Here is a 21,602-nt window from a genome sequence, read left to right on the forward strand (position 1 = left end):
TCCTTTGTTAAAAATGCTCCAGGGAGCCACTCGTGTGACACTAAAGAGCCGACCGAACTGACCCCTTGACTAGTTGAATGCCACCTCTGTCATGGCCTGAAGGGGTCTGTATCACTCTCACTGGCACTTAGTGACATTGAGGAAGGTTCCTGCCTCACAAAAAAAAACTACACATGTGCTGCCTTGCTTTTCGGCATGCGTCACTCCCCATTTCCCCATTCGTTAAATAGACGGAAGTTGGTGCAAACGCCTACGCTCCGACAGAAAACAAAAAGAAGAAGAACGCCTACGTTCAATCACTGGTATCATGGCCCAAGCTGCAAGACAACCAAAGAAACAAAAAGTTTCTTCTGAGGAGACAAAAAAAGTCAAAACTGCGCTTACCCGGATAAAATGACAGTCAAGGATCAACATTGTTCCGGCTTTCAGAACTCAAAGACGATGAATTTCAGACCGATGCTGCCTTGGCTCAGTTCCTGCTAAACTAGTAAGTGACTTTTGATGCTCAAATCTAAATAATAATTACAGTTACACTTCCTTTTTATTGTCATTCAAATTTGAACTTTACGGTACAGATAAGAACGAAATTTCGTTGCATTAGCTCATTATAGTGCAGGATAAAAAACCAATAAGGTGCAATTGGGACGGCGTGGCGCAGTGGGAGAGTGGCCGTGCGCAAACCGAGGGTCACTGGTTCAAATCCCACCTAGAACCAACCTCGTCACGTCCGTTGTGTCCTGAGCAAGACACTTCGCCCTTGCTCCTGATGGGTGCTGGTTGGCGCCTTGCATGGCAGCTCCCTCCATCAGTGTGTGAATGTGTGTGTGAATGGGTAAATGTGGAAGTAATGTCAAAGCGCTTTGAGTACCTTGAAGGTAGAAAAGCGCTATACAAGTACAACCCATTTATCATTTATAAATATAAATAAATAGATTACTGTACAGATAAATATTTAGTGCTTTTGCATATGCATCCACGTTTATGGATGTATGTTGTATTGTCTTTATATTCCAGCCAGTTAATCAATCCATTTTTGGGGTGAATTGAGGGGATTATTATGATGCGTTCAAGAGTCTTAGGGCCTAAGGGAAGACGCTGTTACAGAACCTGGAGGTTCTGCTTCGGAGGCTGCGGAACCTATGTGTACGGTACTACTGTTAGCTATCGGAAATGGGCGTGGTAGCAATAAACGGTAAATAGGTTGTACTTGTATAGCGCTTTTCTACCTTTTTAAGGTACTCAAACCGGTTTGACACTATTTCCACATTCAGCCATTCACACACACATTCACACACTGATGGAGGGAGCTGCCATGCAAGGTGCCAACCAGCACCCATCAGGAGCAAGGGTGAAGTGTCTTGCTCAGGACACAATGGACGTGACTAGGATGGTAGAAGGTGGGGATTGAACCAGTAACCCTCAGATTACTGGCACAGTCACTCTCCCAACTGTGCCAACAGCATGATAGCTCCACACTACAAAACTCTCTTTGCTTTCTTTGCTTGGGACCTGCATCCGCCCCGATAAATTCTTGGTAGTAGCGTCATCATGTTTGTAGCTAGGGCTGGGCGATATATCGATATACTGCGGGTTTGTGCGATATAGAAAATGACTATATCGTGATATTGGAGTATACTTTCTCACACAGTTGCTTTTAGCTGCAGGCATTACACTACCGGCTCTTCCCACTCGTTCTTGTCTATCCTTCTCACAGACACTTAAAACAACGCACCTTCTTACATACTGTCACGTGTGCAACGTCACATGCCCTCCCCGAGTAGAGAGGTAGTGACATGGGCAACATTAGCTGTGATGCTAACGGTGCTTAGCGAGTGGTAATACGAGAGAAAGACGGTGCGAATCTGGTAACAAATGAATAATTAATTCCTAAGAAAAACAGCACGGGGTCCATCGTCTGATGGTGGTTTGGCTTCAAGGGGGAATATGTTGAAAAAGTATGCGGCAAAAGCGTTGCTACAAAGAGTAGCAGCACTGCTCATTTGTAGCATCATTTGAAAAGTCACACGCCGGAGAATGAAGAGTGCTTGAAACTGCATGTCAACATCTCCGTTCGGTGCCACACCCACAAAATGCAGAAGCACCAATTTCCAGATCAACACCGTATGAAAAATAAATGGAGATAATATCCGCATGAACCTACCACACAGCGAAGGACATACACTATTTGATTTCATATTATGCAGCTCATTTTTATTTGACAGTTTTTGAAATATGTTGTGTGACATCATGCACATAAGTGCACTTTATTTCTTTTTAACTATTGTAGTTGCGTTCTGTACAAAAAGGACACTTTAATTTAGTGTTGTTTTGATATGTCATCTTAGTGACATCATGCACAAAAGTGCACTCATAGCTTGTTTTAAAATGTCTCTGACAATCTTGTACTTTCTGTTTTGTAATGACATGAATGTTTGTGCCACTGCTAAAAGGCCTACTGAAACCCACTACTAGCGACCACGCAGTCTGATAGTTTATATATCAATGATGAAATATTAACATTGCAACACATGCCAATACGTTTTTTTAGTTTACTAAATTGCGATTTTAAATTTCCTGCGATGTAGCCTGCTGAATACGTCGCGGAATGATTACGCATGCGCATGACGTCACCGGATAGCGGACATGTTCTCCCAGCACCGCTCACGGCTAAAAGTTGTCTCTTTCCAACGCATAATTACACAGTATTCTGGACATCTGTGTTGCTGAATCTTTTGCAATTTGTTCAATTAATAATGGAGACTACAAAGAAGAATGCTGTAGGTGGGAAGCGGTGTATTGCAGCTGCCTTTAGCAACACAAACACAGCCGGTGTTTCCTTGTTTACATTCTCGAAGGGGAAGTTTTACTATGGAACAGAGCGGTCAAGCGAACATGGTTCCCGACCTAACCCCAACCGGCAGGTTTCGGTGAGAAAATTGTGCTAATAAGTCGGCTCTTACCGTAGACATGAGCGGAGCTTGCGTCCTCCTGCAGCTGCGGACTATTACCTCCTCCCACCGGAGACACTGGCGGTCACTACACCCCTCTGACTTTCAGGTACCATAAAATATCACTAAAACAATAGTAACACAATAAGCAGATAAGGGATTTTCCAAAATCATCCTAGTAAATGTGTCTAATAACATCTGAATCGCCCCCACTGCCCTCGGCTTTTTTTTCCCCCTCCTAGTCCTTCACTCTCACTTTCCTCATCCACAAATCTTTCATCCTCGCTCAAAACAATGGGGAAATCGTCGCTTTCTCGGTCCGAATCGCTCGCGCTGCTGGTGGCTATGATTGTAAACAATGTGAGAATGTGAGGAGCTCCACAACCCGTGACGTCACGCGCACATCGTCTGCTACTTCCGGTACAGGCAAGGCTTTTTTATTAGCGACCAAAAGTTGCGAACTTTATCATTGATATTCTCTACTAAATCCTTTCAGCAAAAATATCGCGAAATGATCAAGTATGACACATAGAATGGACCTGCTATCCCCGTTTAAATAAGAAAATCTCATTTCAGTAGTGAAGTGATCTATATTTATATAGCGCTTTTCTCTAGTGACTCAAAGCGCTTTACATAGTGAAACCCAATATCTAAGTTACATTTTTAAACCAGTGTGGGTGGCACTGGGTGCAGGTGGGTAAAGTGTCTTGCCCAAGGACACAACAGCAGTGACTAGGGTGGCGGAAGTGGGAATCGAACCTGCAAACCCCAAGTTGCTGGCACGGCCACTCTACCAACCGAGGCCTTTAATAACTGTTCAATAAATATAGTTTCTCTAAATTGACTTAGTTGTGATTTCCCTTTCTGCATGAAAGTTTAAAATGAGCATATATTAATGCAGTATGAACAAGAGTGTTTTAATGTAGACACATAGCATCATCATACTGCTGTGATTATATGCATCAAGTCTTCATTCAAGGCTAAGGCAAAATATCCAGATTTATATTGTGTATCGTGACATGGCCTAAAAATATGGAGATATTAATAAAAGGCCATATCGCCCAGCCCTATTTGTTGCGCAATCCAAGATTGTGTCTGCTATCTAATATCAGCATAGCCAATCTAATATTTGTGACAGCGGACATCATGTCAGTGTGACACTACATGGGAAATGTGGTCTTCTCCTGGCAAAAAACGACCTCTTCGGTCGACCGGCGCCGCCAAAATCAAGCACAACTGAAAGTACTTAAGTGGGGCTTTGCCAGGTTAGGGGAGAACTTGCAGCTCCCAAGTCTGCAGGTGACCAGCCGAAAGCTTTCAGAGCTTATTTTATGACGTGTAGTGAGGCCTGCTTTTTTTAACAAAGCAAACTAATGAGGGAGAGGATTACAATTTCATGTTTAGTGCAGATCTTTAATTTAATCATAAAGCATATTCTGCATGTTTTGTTCCTAAATTAAGCATGAAATGAAGTATTATTAGAGTGCAATATTCCAGACTTCCATTTCCAAGTTCAACTGGCAATCTCAGGTTGACCAACTTTAGGTAGTACTGTAACTATTTTTTTTAAACTGACTTCATCTTCCACTCCTGCCTTCACAATGACCCACTTTCACATTGTTGAGACTTCGACGCCAGCCATGTCAAAAGGAGAGAGACCAGACTCGATGTGACTCGGGGCTACCAAGACTGCTCTGGGCAATTTTAAAGAAGAGATGAACTCTTCTGATGCACTTCATCTTGGACTTTGGCCGGAGCAGGTGAATTGACAATGCTAAAACCACGAAGAGCTAATCGACCAACTTTTGGCGGAACAATTCATGACCTCGCTTTCAGCACGTGGAATCCAAGTTCTGAATGTGGCTTGGCATTGTCTTGCTGAAATAAGCAGGGGCGTCCATGAAAAAGACGGCGCTTAGATGGCAGCATATGTTGTTCCAAAACCTGTATGTACCTTTCAGCATTAATGGTGCCTTCACAGATGTGTAAGTTACCCATGCCTTGGGCACTAATGCACCCCCATACCATCACAGATGCTGGCTTTTGAACTTTGTGTCGATAACAGTCTGGATGGTTCGCTTCCCCTTTGGTATGGATGACACAATGTCAAATATTTCCAAAAACAATTTGAAATGTGGGCTCGTCAGACCACAGAACACTTTTCCACTTTGCATCAGTCCATCTTAGATGATCTCGGGCCCAGAGAAGCCGGCGGCGTTTCTGGATGTTGTTGATAAAAGGCTTTCGCTTTGCGTAGTAGAGCTTTAACTTGCACTTACAGATGTAGCGACAAACTGTATTTAGTGACAGTGGTTTTCTGAAGTGTTCCTGAGTCCGGGTGGTGATGTCCTTTAGAGATGTCGGTTTTTGATACAGTGCCGTCTGAGGGATCGAAGGTCACGGTCATTCAATGTTGGTTTCCAGCCATGCCGCTTACGTGGAGTGATTTCTCCAGATTCTCTGAACCTTTTGATGATATTATGGACCGTAGATGTTGAAATCCCTAAATTTCTTGCAATTGCACTTTGAGAAACGTTGTTCTTAAACTGTTTGACTATTTGCTCACGCAGTTGTGGACAAAGGAGTGTACCTCACCCCATCCTTTCTTGTTAAAGACTGAGAATTTTTGGGGAAGCTGTTTTTATATCCAATCATGGCACCCACCTGTTCCCAATTAGCCTGCACACCTGTGGGATGTTCCAAATAAGTGTTTGATGAGCATTCCTCAACTTTATCAGTATTTATTGCCACCTTTGCCAACTTCTTTGTCACGTGTTGTTGGCATCAAATTCTAAAGTTAATGATTATTTTGTCCAAAAAAAAAAGTTTATAATTTTGAACATCAAATATGTTGCCTTTGTAGCATATTCAACTGAATATGGGTTGAAAATGATTTGCAAATCATTGTATTCCGTTTATATTTACATCTAACACAATTTCCCAACTCATATGGAAACGGGGTTTGTACCTACTATGGTCACTATGAGATATCTCAGATTGTAGGTGGGGTTTTTTTCACTATGTTTGTTGCATTTTGGTTCGGTTGATTGTGAAATATGTTATCAATATTCAGTGTTTTATCATTCATAGATAATAGTGTAAACCCCACATTCTTTATTTTCGTGTACATTCTGGGTGTCTCATTCAGGGGTAAAAAAGCCAGATTTCATTCTGTTTATTTAAGGCGGTCTGTCATAACGTTTTTACCGTTCCAATCATTACTGTGAGGTTTTGTATTAGTGTTCCTAAAAATAGATATACCAGCCCCCAGACACACTTTTTTATCTAAATCTGGCCCTCCGAGTAAAATAATTGCCCAGGCCTGATATAGACTTTAAAGGTGACTATATGTGTGATATTTAATGTTTTTGACTATTCAAAAAAATGTGTTTGGAAAGTTGTTAACAGTTTTTGTATGCCAGTGTAACTATAAAAACGACATTTATTAATAATATTCCTACTTTAATGAAATGGTGACCTCGTTAATGGACGCTTCACAGTTACATTCCGAAGACAGGAAACAAACAAATGTTTCAAATTAAAGTACCGTTACGCTGCCACAAAACGTGTACGGTTGTCACCCACCGCCGGAGTTTTGCAAAACACAAGTTTTCACGCGTCGACCAATTAAAAGTGGAGAGATTTTCCCCGGAAAAAGCTGCCGGGTCTGCTGACGCCCGCTCTGTGTTCATTCTTCGTTTGTTCTGCGGCGCTATCATTTTTTTTTTTTCCGCCAGAAATTAAATATTTAAGACGTCCTCTCCCCAAAAAAAAAAATAGGAATTTTTAAAAAACGCACACTCCATTTCACACATCCACACACACACACACACACACACACACACACACACACACACACACACACACACACACACACACACACACACACACCCCTCTACAGCCTCCATTAACAACGAGATAGTTGATGCCGATTGATCACAGAAGAGCCTGGTGGAGGGGTTTCACTTCCTGTTGGTCGCACAAAGGCACTTAAGATTTCTTCACTAGCTTCTGGTTTGCAAACTGAGAGTTAGATCATTGTGCATGTGATGTTAAAATGAGACCATTTCGAGCAAGCATATGAACACTCTTACGGAACAACAAGGCTGTGGGATGACTTGACGTACGGTAGATTATATCTGAACAGTGAAAACACCAACAATTAAAGTCAAATTGAATATACCAGTTTCAACCGTTCTATTGAGTTAAAGTTAAAGTACCAATGGTTGTCACGCACACACACGAAGTGTGGCGAAGTTATTCTATGTATTTGACCCATCACCCTTGATCACCCCCTGGGAGGTGAGGGGAGCAGTGAGCAGCAGCGGTGGTCACGCTCGGGAATCATTTTTGGGTGATTTAACCCCCAATTCCAACCCTTGATGCTGAGTGTCAAGCAGGGAGGTAATGGGTCCCATTTTTATAGTCTTTGGTATGACTCAACTGGGGTTTGATCCTACCGATCTCAGGGCGGACACTCTAACCACAAGGCTAAGAAACCAGTAGCAGGCATTTAAACATCATTTTGGGACAACAAGGCTGTGGGATGTCTAGTATTCCTTCTTTTTTTTTTCATTTATTTTTTTTTTTTAAATTATCTTTCTACCTATCATTATGTATACGTATTGTTGCATTTGAACAACTTTATTAGATTCATATTGAAGAGTGAGAAGCACGACAAATTAAATCAAATTTAATCAAATTCAACTATTTTTATTAAGAGACCTGTCGCAAGCGTATGGACAACCTTAAAAGACAACAAAGCTGTGGGATATCAGATACCTGAATTTAAAAAAATAATAATTGAGAATTAAGTTGAACTTAATCTGTAAAGTCAAGCATGTCTTTGAAGAGACTAAGCATGAACTTCCTTACGAGACAATAAGGCTGTGGGACGTCTGATGTCAATTAGCATCAAACAGTACACCAAGTGTCAAGTCAAACGGAATGGGCTAAAGTCAAGAATGTCTCATTCCAAAAGCATATGAACACCCTTACAGGACAACAAGGCTGTGGAATGTCTGATATTCTGTAGATTCAAATGGAGCAGTGGGAAGCACCAATACGTCCAATTGAATATGTTAATTTCGACCAATTATAGGAAAAGACCTATCGCAAGCATTTAAACCGGGCGCGGCACCGCTGCTGCCCACTGCTCCCCTCACCTCTCAGGGGGTGATCAAGGGTGATGGGTCAAATGCAGAGAATAATTTCACCACATCTAGTAGGTGTGTGACAATAATTGGTACTTTAACTTTAACTTTAAACACCATTTTGGGACAACAAGGCTGTGGGATGTCTGACATACGGTGGATTCAAATTGAAGAGTGAGAAGCAACACAAATTAAGTCAAATATAATCAAATTCAACTATTTTTGTCAAGAGACCTGTCGCAAGCATATGATACACACCAAGAATTAAATTAAATTTAATCTGTAAAGTCAAGCATGTCTTTGAACTTCCTTGCGGGACAACAATGCTGTGGGATGTCTGACGTACTGAAGCACTACAAATTAAGTCAAATTTAATCTATTCAATTCAATCGTTTTTGTCACAAGCATATGAACACCCTTTGAGACAACAAGGCTGTGGGATATCAGATATTAGAACTTTAGAAAAATAATTGATACACACGAAGAAATAAGTTACATTTAATCTGTAAAGTAAAGCATGTCTTTGAAGAGACCAAGCATGAACTCCCCTGTTGGACAACTAGACTGTGGGATGTCTGACATACCGAAGTTTCAAATTAAACAGTGACAATAATCCCCAAATGAAGTCAAATTTAATTTATTGATTTCAATCATTTTTATTAAGACACCTGTCGCAAGCATGTAAACACCCTTATGAGACAAGGCTGTGGGATAGCAGATATTTGATTTTGTTTTAAACATTCATACACACCAAGAATTAAGTTCAATTTATTCTGTAAAGTCAAGCATGTATTTGAAGAGACCAAGCATGAAACCCCATGTGGGACAACAAGGCTGTGGGATGTCTAACGCATTGAAGCACTACAAACTAAGTCAAATTTAATCTATTGAATTCAATCATTTTTAATAAGAGACCTGTCGCAAGCGTATACACGCCCTTATGAGACAAAAAGGCTGTGGGATCTCAGATATCTGAAATACATAAATAAATACTTGATAACCAATAATGAAGTCAAATTTAATCTGTTAAGTCAAGCATGTCTTTGAAGAGACCAAGCATAAACTCCCCTGTGGGACAACAAGACTGTGGATGTCTGACGTACCGAAGTTTCAAATTAAACAGTGAGAATCACCACTAAAGAAGTCAAATTTCATCTATTGAATTCAATCATTTTTATTAAGAAACCTGTCACAGGCATATAAACACCCTAATGAGACAACAAGGCTGTGGGATATCAGATACCTGAAATAAATAAATAAATTATTGATCACCAAGACTTAAGTTACATTGAATAAATCAAGCATGTCTTTGAAAAGACCAGGCATGAACTCCCCTGTGGGACAACAAGACTGTGGGATGTCTGACGTACCGAAGCACGACGAATTAAGTCAAATTTAATATATTGAATTCATTTATATTAAGACATCTGTCGCAAGCATACAAACACACTTATGAGACAACAAAGCTGTGGGATATCAGATATTATAAATTTAGAAAAATAATTGATACACACCAGGAAGTACGTTCAATTTAATCTGTAAAGTCAAGCATGTCTTTGAAGAGACCAAGCATGAACTCCCCCGTAGGACAACAAGGCTGTGGGATGTCTGACGTACTGAAGCACGACAAATTATGTCAAACTTAATCTTTTGAATTCAATAATTTTTATTAAGAGACCGGTTGCAAGCATATAAACACCTTTAAAACAACAAGGCTGTGGGATATCAGATATCTGAAATAAATAAATAATTGATAACCAATAATTAAGTTAAATTAATAATGTAAAGTAGAGCATGTCTTCGAAGAGACCAAGCATGAACTCCTCTGTGGGACAACAAGGCTGTGGGATGTCTGGCGTACCGAAGTACTAAATATGTCAAATTTAATCTATTGAATTCAATCATTTTTATTAAGAGACCTGTCACAAGCATATAAACACACTTATGAGACAACAAAGCTGTGGGATATCAGATATTTGAAATTTTGAAAAATAATTCATACACACCAAGTATTATGTTAAATTTAATCTGTAAAGTCAAGCATGTCTTTGAAGAGACCAAGCATGAACTCCCCCGTGGGACAACAAGACTGTGGGATGTCTGACGTACTGAAGCACTACAATGAAGTCAAATTTAATCTATTCAATTAAATTGTTTTTATTAAGACACCTGTCGCAAGCGTATACACGCCCTTATGAGACCACAAGGCTGTGGGATATCAGATATCTGAAATAAATAAATAATTAATAACCAAGAATTAAGTTAAATTAATTATGTAAAGTCAAGCATGTCTTTGAAGAGACCAGGCATGAACTCCTCTGTGGGACAACAAGGCTGTGGGATGTCCTACGTACCGAAGTACTACAAATGATGTCAAATGTAATCTATTGAATTCAATCTTTTTTATTAAAATACCTGTTGCAAGCATATAAACACCTTTATGAGACAACAAGGCTGTGGGATAACAGATATCTGACATTTTTAAAACATTGACACACTTTGAAGAGACCAAGCGTAAACTCTAGGGGGATTTTATGCAACATGACTGTGGGATGTCTGATGTACTGAAGCACTACAAATTAAGTCAAATTTAATGGATTAAATTGTTTTTTGTCACAAGCCTATAAAGACCCTTATGAGACAACAAGGCTGTGGGATATCAGATATTTGAAATGTAAAAAAATAATTGATACACACCAAGAAACAAATTACATTTAATCTGTACAGGCAAGCATGTCTTTTAAGAGACTAAGCATGAAATCCCTTGTGGGACAACAAGGCTGTGGGATGTCTGACATACCAAAGTTTAAAATTAAATAGTGAGAATCATCACGAATTAAGTCAAATGTAATCTATTGAATTCATTGAAGAGACCAAACATGAACTCCCCTGTGGGACAACAAGACCGTGGGATTCCTGACATATCGAAGTTTCAAATTAAACGGTGAGAATCACCACAAATTAATCCATCCATCCATTTCCTACCGCTTATTCCCAAATTAAGTAAAATTTTATCTATTGAATTCAATATGTTTTATTAAGAGACCTGTCGCAAGCATATAAACACCCTTTTGAGACAACAAGGCTGTGGGGTAACATATGGAATTTTTAAAACATTAATACACACCAAGAATTAAGTTAAATTTAATCTTTAAAGTCAAGCATGTCTTTGAACTTCCTTGTGGGACAACAAGGCTGTGGGATGTCTGACATACTGAAGCACGACAGATTAAGTCAAATTTAATGTATTAAATTAAATCGTTTTTAGTCACAAGTATACAAACATCCTTATGAGACAACACAGCTATGGGATATCAGATATTATAGATTTATAAAATAATTGATACACACCACGAATCAAGTTCAATTAAATCTGTAAAATCAAGCAAGTGTTTGGTGAGACCAAGCGTTGTTGTCCCCTAAGCAACATGACTGTGGGATGTCTGACACACTGAAGCACTGCAAATGAAGTCAAATTTAATGGATTAAATAGTTTTTAGTCACAAGCATATAAACACCCCTATGAGACAACAAGGCTGTGGGATATCAGATAATATACATTTAAAAAAATAATTGCTACACACCAGGAATCAAGTTCAATTTAATCTGTAAAGTCAAGCATGTCTTTGAAGAGACCAAGCTTTGTTGTCCCCTGTGGGACAACATGACTGTGGGATGTCTGATGTACTGAAGCACTACAAATGAAGTCAAATTTAATGGATTAAATAGTTTTTTGTCACAAGCATATATATGAGACAACACAGCTGTGGGATATCAGAGATTATAGATTTAGAAAAATAGTTGATACACACCAAGAATCAAGTTCAATTTAATCTGTAAAGTCAAGCATGTCTTTGAAGAGACCAAGCTTTGTTGTTCCCTGTGGGACAACAAGGCTGTGGGACGTCTGAGGGCAATTAAAATCCAACAGTGCATTAAAGTGAAGTCAAAACTGAATCCGCTAAATTCAAGCATTTCTCTGAAACGACCAGCCAGAAGCATGTGAACACACTTTGGAACAACAAGCCTGTGGGATGTCTGCCAGTGAGAAGCAATATTAATTCAGTCAAATATATATACTTTCCATAGGTGCTCCTATAGCGAAACCTAACACCCTTCTAAGACAACAAGGCTGTGGGACGTCTGCTCTAGATCATCGTTGGAACAGTTGTTAATCACACCCTGCCAGGCCACGAGGAACATCTTTAAAAGCCGCAGAGATGAGTCGGGGATTTGAGCACCCGTGTGGAAGCATGATGGAAAGGACGTGTGGTTAAAAAAAAAACACGCCCGTCGCAGCAGAACATAAACACAACATGCAAAAAGCAAGACCAAGCGGACCATTTTTTTAAAAAAAAAGACACAAAAAAACAGCAAAAGTTGTGAAAATGTACCTGTGTACTGCAACAGAAACATTGTCCAAGGCGAACTCTTTCCTTCCCCCTCCTTCCAGTGCTGCAGCCTCCCCGCTTTCACTCAATAAATCCCGGGATGGAGACGCGGATCGTCCCCCCTCCCACTTTCCGCTCGCCGGGCTGCAATGATGACAGTAGCCACGCCGCACACACACACTCACTATGCTATGGATCGATTATGGAGATTAAAGCCGGTCAGGTTCGAGTCCGTCCGGACGCGCCACAGAAAAGCGAGCGAGAGAAGTGGAGGGGAAAGACGCGGGGGTCTTCACCGCGATGCCAAGCCAGTCTGAACTCTCCCCCTCTTCTGCTGGATCGGATGTGAGAAGGAGAGAGAGAGAGAGGGAGAGAGAGAGAGAGGAAGGAGGAGGATGTGGTTTGCATGGAAGAAGCCACGAAAGAAGGGTGGCGCCAAAAAATATATATATATATTTAAAAAATAAACAACGATTTTAATTAAAAGAAAAAATTCCCTCCACTGTTTGCTTTAAAACATTGAGAAAAGAAAAGAAAAAAGAAAAAACTTCTGACACGGTTTCTCTGCTGAAGGTGTAACACCGCATCCGGCCAGTAGGAGGACCAGCGGCATGTGCTTCAATGGCTTCTCTGTGTTCATGTGCATTAGGGATAGCCAAGGCTTGATGACTTGTGTGGGGGGGAACTAAAAATGTATGATGATGCATTTGCATGTATATATATATATATATATATATATATATATATATATATATAGTATATGCATACATACATACAGTATTTATACATATAGAGTATATATACATATGCAGATACATATATACACATATAGATATATACATGTATATATATATACACGTGTATATATTTACATACATACACACATGTATATACATATATATATAGAGACACACATTTGTATGTATATATATATATATATATATATATATATATATATATATATACATACACACACATACTTGAGCTGACCAATCTAGATCTAAGAGTAGATCTGACCAATCAAAATCTAAGACTAGATCTGACCAATCTCAGTCTAAGACTAAATTTGACCAATCTAAGTATAAGACTACCTCTGACCAATCTAGGTCTAAGGCTAAATCTGCAAAATCGGAGTCTAAAGCAAGATCTGACCAATCTAGGTCTAAGACTAGAGCTGACCAATCTAGGTCTAGGACTAAGTCTGACCAATCTAGGCCTAAGACTAGATCTGACCGATCGATCTCTAAGACTAAATCCGACCAATATATGTCTAAGACTAAATCTGACCAATCTAGGTCCAAGACTAGACCGGACAATCTAGGTATAAGTCTAAATATGCCCAATTGAAGTCTAAAGCTAGATCTGACTATCTAGGTCTAAGACTAGAGCTGACCAACCTAGGTCTAAGGTTAGATCTGACCAATCTAGGTCTAAGGCTAAATTCGGACCGATCTAGGTCTAAGTTAAATCGAACCAATATAGATATAAGACTAGATCTGACTTTGATTGATTGATACTTTTATTAGTAGATTGCACAGTTACATATTCCGTACAATTGACCACTAAATGGTAACATCCGAATAAGTTTTTCAACTTGTTTAAGTCGGGGTCCACGTTAATCAATTCATGGTAAACCAACTAGGTCTAAGACTAGATCTGATCAATCTAAGTCTATGAGTAGGTCTGCTCAATCTAGGTCTAAGACTAGATCAGACTAATGTAGGTCTAAGACTAGATTTGAAAAATCTAGGTCTGAGACTAAAACTGACCAATCTAGGTCTAAGGCTAGATCTGACCAATCGAAGACTGAGACTAGATCGGACCAATCGAAGTATTAGAGTAGGTCTGACCAATCTAGGTCTAAAGCTAGATCTGCCCAACTGAAGTCTAAAGCTAGATCTGACCAATCTAGGTCTAATAATAGAGTTGAACGATCTACGTCTAAGACTAGATCTGACCAATCGAAGTCTAAGAGTAGGTCTGACCAATCTAGGTCTAAGGCTAGATCTGCCCAATCTAGGTATAAGACTAGAGTTGACCGATCTAGGTCAAAGACTAGCTCTGACCGATCTATGTCTAAGACTAGATCTGACCAATCTTTGTCTAAGACTAAATCTGACTGATCAATGTCTAAGACTTAATCTGACCAATCCAGGTCTAAGGCTAGATCTGCCCAATCCAGGTCTAAAACCAGATCCATGGACGTGTCTGTACAATTTCACCAAGATTAATGACACACATGGGCCAGACTACCTGTCCATAAGTCATTGACCATTACTGATGATGATAAATGTTTCCATGTGTGTTACATGAATGCGTGCATGCATTCCACAGCATTCCAACCACGGCCCACAGGAGGCGTCACAATGAGAAAAATGAGATCACCATAGCCTGTCCTAATAATTTAACACAGCTAAGGTACCAAATGCTTCGGGGTCACAACAAGCCTGGTGTGAACACAAAGCCAACAAACAAAAAAAGGCATAAACGAACAAAAAAAAGTGTGGCGCCAGCACTTTTAAGGACACAAAGTGTGGAAGAAGAGTGTGTGGATGTGTCATAGAGCACAGGATCTGTTCCTTGCTGCATCAACTAGTCATACGCGCACACCTGAGGTGGGTAGAGTACCCAAAAAATGGTATTCAAGTAAGACTACCAATGACTCAAGTCAAAGTAAAAAGTAGTCATCAAAATATTTACTTGAGTAAGTGTGAGTATTCTGTGAAAAAAATACTCAAGTATTGAGTAACTTGATTTATTTAGTAGTTATCCATCCATCCATTTTCTACCGCTTATTCCCTTTTGGGGTCGCGGGGGGCGCTGGCGCCTATCTCAGCTACAATCGGGCGGAAGGCGGGGTACACCCTGGACAAGTCGCCACCTCATCGCAGGGCCAACACAGACAGACAGACAACACTCACACTCACATTCACACACTAGGGCCAATTTTTAGTGTTGCCAATCAACCTATCCCCAGGTGCATGTCTTTGGAAGTGGGAGGAAGCCGGAGTACCCGGAGGGAACCCACGCATTCACGGGGAGAACATGCAAACTCCACACAGAAAGATCCCGAGCCTGGATTTGAACCCAGGACTGCAGGACCTTCGTATTGTGAGGCAGACGCACTAACCCCTCTGCCACCGTGAAGTAGTTATTTTTTTAGAATTCTTGGACTGCAATTGTAGGTGTGTGTGTGTGTGTGTGTGTGTGTGTGTGTGTGTGTGTGTGTTTTTATTTCTACCCTTCTTGATATATCATAGGGAAAAGTAGCTTCCATATGAGGAGGTGTGAACAACCCAGAACACCCATCCATCCATCCATTTGGTACTGCTTGTCCCTTTCATCTAATAGAGAATGTCTCATTTGCACCCCTGGTGGTGAAATCTATCAAAAAGGAGGGATTTTTTACAAATTGACTGTGTGTCGGTTATAAAAGTGCTCCCCCTCTGGTCAACATAAGAAATAACAAGTGTGTGTAAAAAATTTAAATGCGCCCCCTTTTGGCCAACATTGATAATAATAATAAAAAAATATATAGATATATGTATATAGACAGAGAAAGAGAGAGAGAGAGAGAGATGAACTATAATAACTTGAAGTAAAGAATGAGGAGTAAAAACCAATTATAAACAAACATTTCAAGACAAACAAAAACATGAACTTTATAAAAGCAGTTTTTTTTCTCACAATGTGTAATTTTTTTTTCTCATAAAATTGGGAACAACTGTTTCTGTAATATTGCAATATTTTCTCGTAAAATTATTCCTGTTTAATGTAAAATGATTACTTTTTAATGCAAAATGGTGACATTTGTCATATACAATTCTGACTTTTATCACAATGTTGCTAATTATTTTGTTGTTCTTGTAAAATTAAATTTGAGTAAAAGTACGAGTTTTGTCATAATTTTGCCAAGTAAAATTCTGATTATTATTATAATATTGACAATATTTTTAGGTTTTCTCATAAAATTGGGAACAATTTCTCAAATTCTTTGTTTCTGTAATATTGCAATATTTTCTTGGAAAATGATTACTTTTTGGATGTAAAATGATTACTTTTTAATGCAAAATGGTGACATTTGTCATATACAATTCTGACTTATCACAATATTGCCAATTATTTTGTTGTTCTTGTGAAATACCTTTTTCTGAGTAAAATGATGACTTTTGTCATAATATTGCCAAGTAAAATTCAGATTATTATTATAATATTGCCAACATTTTCAAGTTTTCTCATAAAATTGGGAACACTTTCTCATATTCTTTCTGTTTTGGTAATATTGCAATATATTCTCGTAAAATTAATAATTTTCTATGTAAAATGATTACTTTTTAATGCAAAATGGTGACTTGTCGTATACAATTCTGACTTTTATCACAATATTGCCAATTATTTTGTTGTTCTTGTAAAATCTATTTTTTTTTTAGTAAAATGATGACTTTTGTCATAATATTGCCAAGTAAAAATCAGATTATTATTATAATATTGCCAACATTTTCAAGTTTTCTCATAAAATTGGGAACACTTTCTCATATTCTTTCTGTTTTGGTAATATTGCAATATATTCTCGTAAAATTAATACTTTTCTATGCAAAATGATTACTTTTTAATGCAAAATGGTGACTTGTCATATACAATTCTGACTTATATCACAATATTGCGGGCTTCACGGTGGCAGAGGGGTTACTGCGTCTGCCTCACAATACGAAGTTCCTGTACTCCTGGGTTCAAATCCAGGCTCGGGATCTTTCTGTGTGGAGTTTGCATGTTCTCCCCGTGAATGCGTGGGTTCCCTCCGGGTACTCCGGCTTCCTCCCACTTCCAAAGACATGCACCTGGGGATAGGTTGATTGGCAACACTAAATGGTCCCTAGTGTGTGAATGTGAGTGTGAATGTATCTGTGTTGGCCCTGCGATGAGGTGGCGACTTGTCCAGGGTGCACCCCGCCTTCCGCCCGATTGTAGCTGAGATAGGCGCCAGCGCCCCCCGCGTCCCCAAAAAGGGAATAAGCGGTAGAAAATGGATGGATGGATCACAATATTCCCATTTTTTGTTGTTCTTGTAAAATTAATTTTTTTCAGTAAAATGATGACTTTTGTCATAATTTTGCAAAGTAAAATACCGATTATTATTATAATATTGCCAACATTTTTAAGTTTTATCATAAAATTGGGAACAATTTCTCATATTCTTTCTGTTTCTGTAATATTGCAATATTTTTCATAAAATGATTACTGCTTAATGTAAAATGATTACTTTTTAATACAAAATGGTGACATTTGTCATATACAATTCTGACTTTTATCACAATATTACCATTTTTTTGTTGTTCTTGGCAAATCAAATTTTTTGAGTAAAATTACAACTTTTGTCATAATTTTGCCAAGTAAAATTCAGATTATTATTATAATATTGCCAACATTTTTAAGTTTTCTCATAAAATTGGGAACATTTTCTCATATTCTTTCTGTTTCTCTAATATTTTCTCGTAAAATGATTACTTTTTATGTAAAATGATTACTTTTTAATTCAAAATGGTGACTTGTCAGATACAATTCTGACTTTTATCACAATATTGGCAATTTTTTTCATTCTTCTTGTAAAGTGAATTTTTTTGAGTAAAACTCTGATTATGATAATATTGCCAACAATTTTAAGTTTTCTCATAAAAATTTGAACAACTTGTCATATTCTTTCTGTTTCTGTAATATTGCAATATTTTCTCGTAGAATTATTAATTTTATGTAAAATGATTGTCATATACAATTCTGACTTATCACAATATTGCCAATTTTTCTGTTGTACTTGTAAAATGATTTTTTTTTAAAGAAAAATAGGATTTCTGTCATAATTTTGCCAAGTAAAATTCCAATTATTATTATAATATTGCCAACGTTTTTACGTTTTCTAATATAATTGGGAAAAATGTTTCATATTCTTTCTGTTTCTATAATATTGCAATATTTTCTCGTAAAAGTAAAAATTTTTTCACTTAAAATGATAACTTTTTAATGCAAAACGGTGACATTTGTCATATACAGTTCTGACTTTTATTACAATATTGCCAATTTTTCTGTTGTACTTGTAAAATGAATTTTTTTTAGGAAAAATATGATTTCTGTCATAATTTTGCCAAGTAAAATTCCAATTATTATTATAATATTGCCAACGTTTTTACGTTTTCTAATATCATTGGGAAAAATGTTTCATATTCTTTCTGTTTCTGTAATATTGCAATATTTTCTCGTAAAAGTTAAATTTTTTTCATTTAAAATAACTTTTTAATGCAAAACGGTGACATTTGTCATATACCGTTCTGACTTTTATCACATTATTGCCAGTTTTTTTGTTGTTCTTTAAAAAAAAAAAAAATTAGTAAAATGACTTGTCATAATTTTGCTAAGTAAAATTCTGATTATTATGAATGCCAACAATTTTAAGTTTTCTCATAAAATTGAGACTTTTGCCAAGTAAAATTCTGATTATTATGATAATATTGACAACATTTTTAAGTTTTCTTTTAAAATTGAGACTTTTGTCGAGTAAAATTACAACTATTTTCAATAAAGTTACCAAAATATTAAGCTTTTTTTTTAAAATTGTGACTGTTATTGAGAAAAAATCTAACTTTTATCATAATATTGCACAAATTTTCAAATGTTCTTGTAAAATTACGACTTTTACTATAATACTAGTGGTAGGCATTTTTCGGAGGTCTCAAGAAGGTAACAAATACCAGAAAATGTGTGCGTACGTGCGTGCGTGTGAAACATACAATTAATTTACAATTTACTTCAACATGTTTTCTCCAGTTGGAAGTAGAATTCCTGTAGGCTGAAATGTTAACATTTTTACTGACACACATGACAGCACATTATATTCTTTTTACTCGTTTGAAAGCAATAATTGAAGATATTTTTTCCTCTGATGTCATGTCCCTTTTTACAGTCAATATGTGTCTATGCACTAAATTAGTCTGATTTGTCCAATAATTCAGTTTATTTTATTATCGCAGTTCCATGTGAAGTTGTCGTCGTCGTGCTCTTATCTCTAATGCGACAGACGGCCATATGCAGTGTCTCTCATGCACTAGGGGGCGACTGTGGTCATTTCAGCTTGTTTAGTAAAAGTATATTGCATTAAAACTACCCTGAAAAGTACAATTTATCCAATAAGTTACTTAAGTAAATGTAACGTTACTACCCACCTCTGGCGCGCGCACACAGAAAAAATACAAATGTCAGGTCTTTTCCAAGGTGTGTGTGTTTTGTTCTGCTGCAATGTCCACAGCTCAAAAGTCCCCCCCAAAAAAAAAAAAAAAAAAAAGTATATATTGTTTTAGCAACATCGACAAGCAAATCAGGAAATGTGCTTGGTAAACAAATGTTGCCGATAGATTGCCGGTTAACTGAGAGGAAAATGGGTTCGGAAAATTGCACCGCAGACAAAAACAAAAAAGGCCACCTCAGAGCTTGTCGCGTTCCGACTGGTCAGCTGACTCGGTTTTGACGTGGCGGAATCAAACACGACGGGTTGGGAGACAAAAGCCATTTTCCCTTTTGACCTGCGTATACCTGCGTCATTACCACTGAGCCGCCGTCGCATAGGAAAACTGCAATTTCCTCAGAAAGAGACTAAAAAAAAAAAAGACAAAAACGGGATTGAATGAGGGCAACAGGGGGTTAAAGCATCACAGCATATCATATCAATCCCCAGATACGATGCAAAGAGGCCAGCTCAGAGATGTGAGAGGTCGAGGAATGACAGCAGCACAACTGACTGGCTGCAGAGTCAGCGCTTGTAAGCAATGTCAGGATATCATTACTTTTAGAGTTTGGGGTATTAGAGACCACGCCACAAAGATTCCACAAACATTGCATCAGCAAAAGCTGTAAAACGAGTAGTTCGGTGTGTAACAGTTCACCATAATCATGGTTTGGGTTACACCAGGGGTGTCAAACTCAAATACAGAGTGGGCCACAATTTAAAACTGAACAAAGTCGTGGGCCAAGGTTTAACAAATTAACCTTTTATTAAAGGCCCAAACAAGTTTTGCATTGAATATTGAACAAGCAAGGATTAAATATCTTTATAGTGACATGCAAAATCGAGTTTCAAATAATAATATTAATAATAAAAAAATATCAATGGCATATCAAATACAAATTTGATAAAAATGTAATGCCTCTTTTCTATTTGCAGCCTTCTGAGGTAAATATCGAAATAAACATTTTCCACAACCTAACAATAAATTTAAAATAACAATAATGAATGAATCAAACAGTCGAGCCTTGAAGTAGCAAGAGAAAGTGCATGAATAAATTGTTATTATTGCTCAGTTTTCTACACTGATTTGCTTTAACACTGACAATAAAACAAGCAACGCTTCTATAACTTAATAGTACAAAATCAACTTTCACAAAACAAATTTAAAAATATCAATTGTATATTAAATAAAATGTAAATAAAAAATGTAATGCCTCTTTTCTATTTGCAGCCTTCTGGGGTAAATATCAATAACTTTTTCCACAGGCTAATACATTTGAGGGGGCGGGGGTGTATTGCAGCATCCCGGAAGAGTTAGTGCTGCAAGGGGTTCTGAGTTTTTGTTCTGTTGTGTTTATGTTGTGTTATGGTGTGGATGTTCTCCCGAAATGTGTTTGTCATTCTTGTTTAGTGCGGGTTCACAGTGTGGCGCATATTTGTAACAGTGTTAAAGTTGTTTATAGGGCCACCCTCACTGTGACCTGTATGGCTGTTGACCAAGTATGCCGCATATATTACGTGACTTGGAAGAAACCCTGTTTGTAAAGAGGAAAAGCAGAAGTGATGACAGGTTGTAGAGGATGTTAAAAGCAGTACCTTTAAGGCACGCCTCCAATATTGTTGTCCGGGTGCAAATCGGGAGAAATTCAGGAGAATGATTAACCCGGGAGATTTTCGGGAGGGGCACTGAAATTTGGTAGTCTCCCGGGAAAATCGTGAGGGTTGGCAAGTATGAGTATTAGCGGCACCGTTGCTGTATAATACTGGCGGGCCAGCTTTAATGTTGATTTGATATTGCCTCAAGAGCCAAATTAAATTACATGGGGGCCAGAGTTTGACA

At 38.1% G+C, this 21,602-nt stretch overlaps 1 protein-coding gene across 5 annotated transcripts in view; it reads right to left on the minus strand.

Moving 5' to 3' along the window:
- enox2 (ecto-NOX disulfide-thiol exchanger 2) overlaps positions 1-21,602 on the minus strand; it is a 505,472-nt gene that overhangs the window by 359,401 nt on the left and 124,469 nt on the right. Inside the window, exon 1 of one of the 5 annotated variants that reach the window (XM_061891606.1) lies at positions 12,496-12,821. The exons of the other annotated variants lie outside the window; for them this stretch is intronic. Coding sequence (XP_061747590.1) covers positions 12,496-12,517 — 22 coding nt within the window. The 5' untranslated portion in view covers positions 12,518-12,821. Of the gene's footprint in view, positions 1-12,495; positions 12,822-21,602 lie in introns of those variants that run through there. 5 annotated transcript variants of the gene reach the window in all.

Source organism: Nerophis ophidion, linkage group LG29, assembly GCF_033978795.1.
Source record: "Nerophis ophidion isolate RoL-2023_Sa linkage group LG29, RoL_Noph_v1.0, whole genome shotgun sequence".
NCBI lineage: Eukaryota > Metazoa > Chordata > Actinopteri > Syngnathiformes > Syngnathidae > Nerophis > Nerophis ophidion.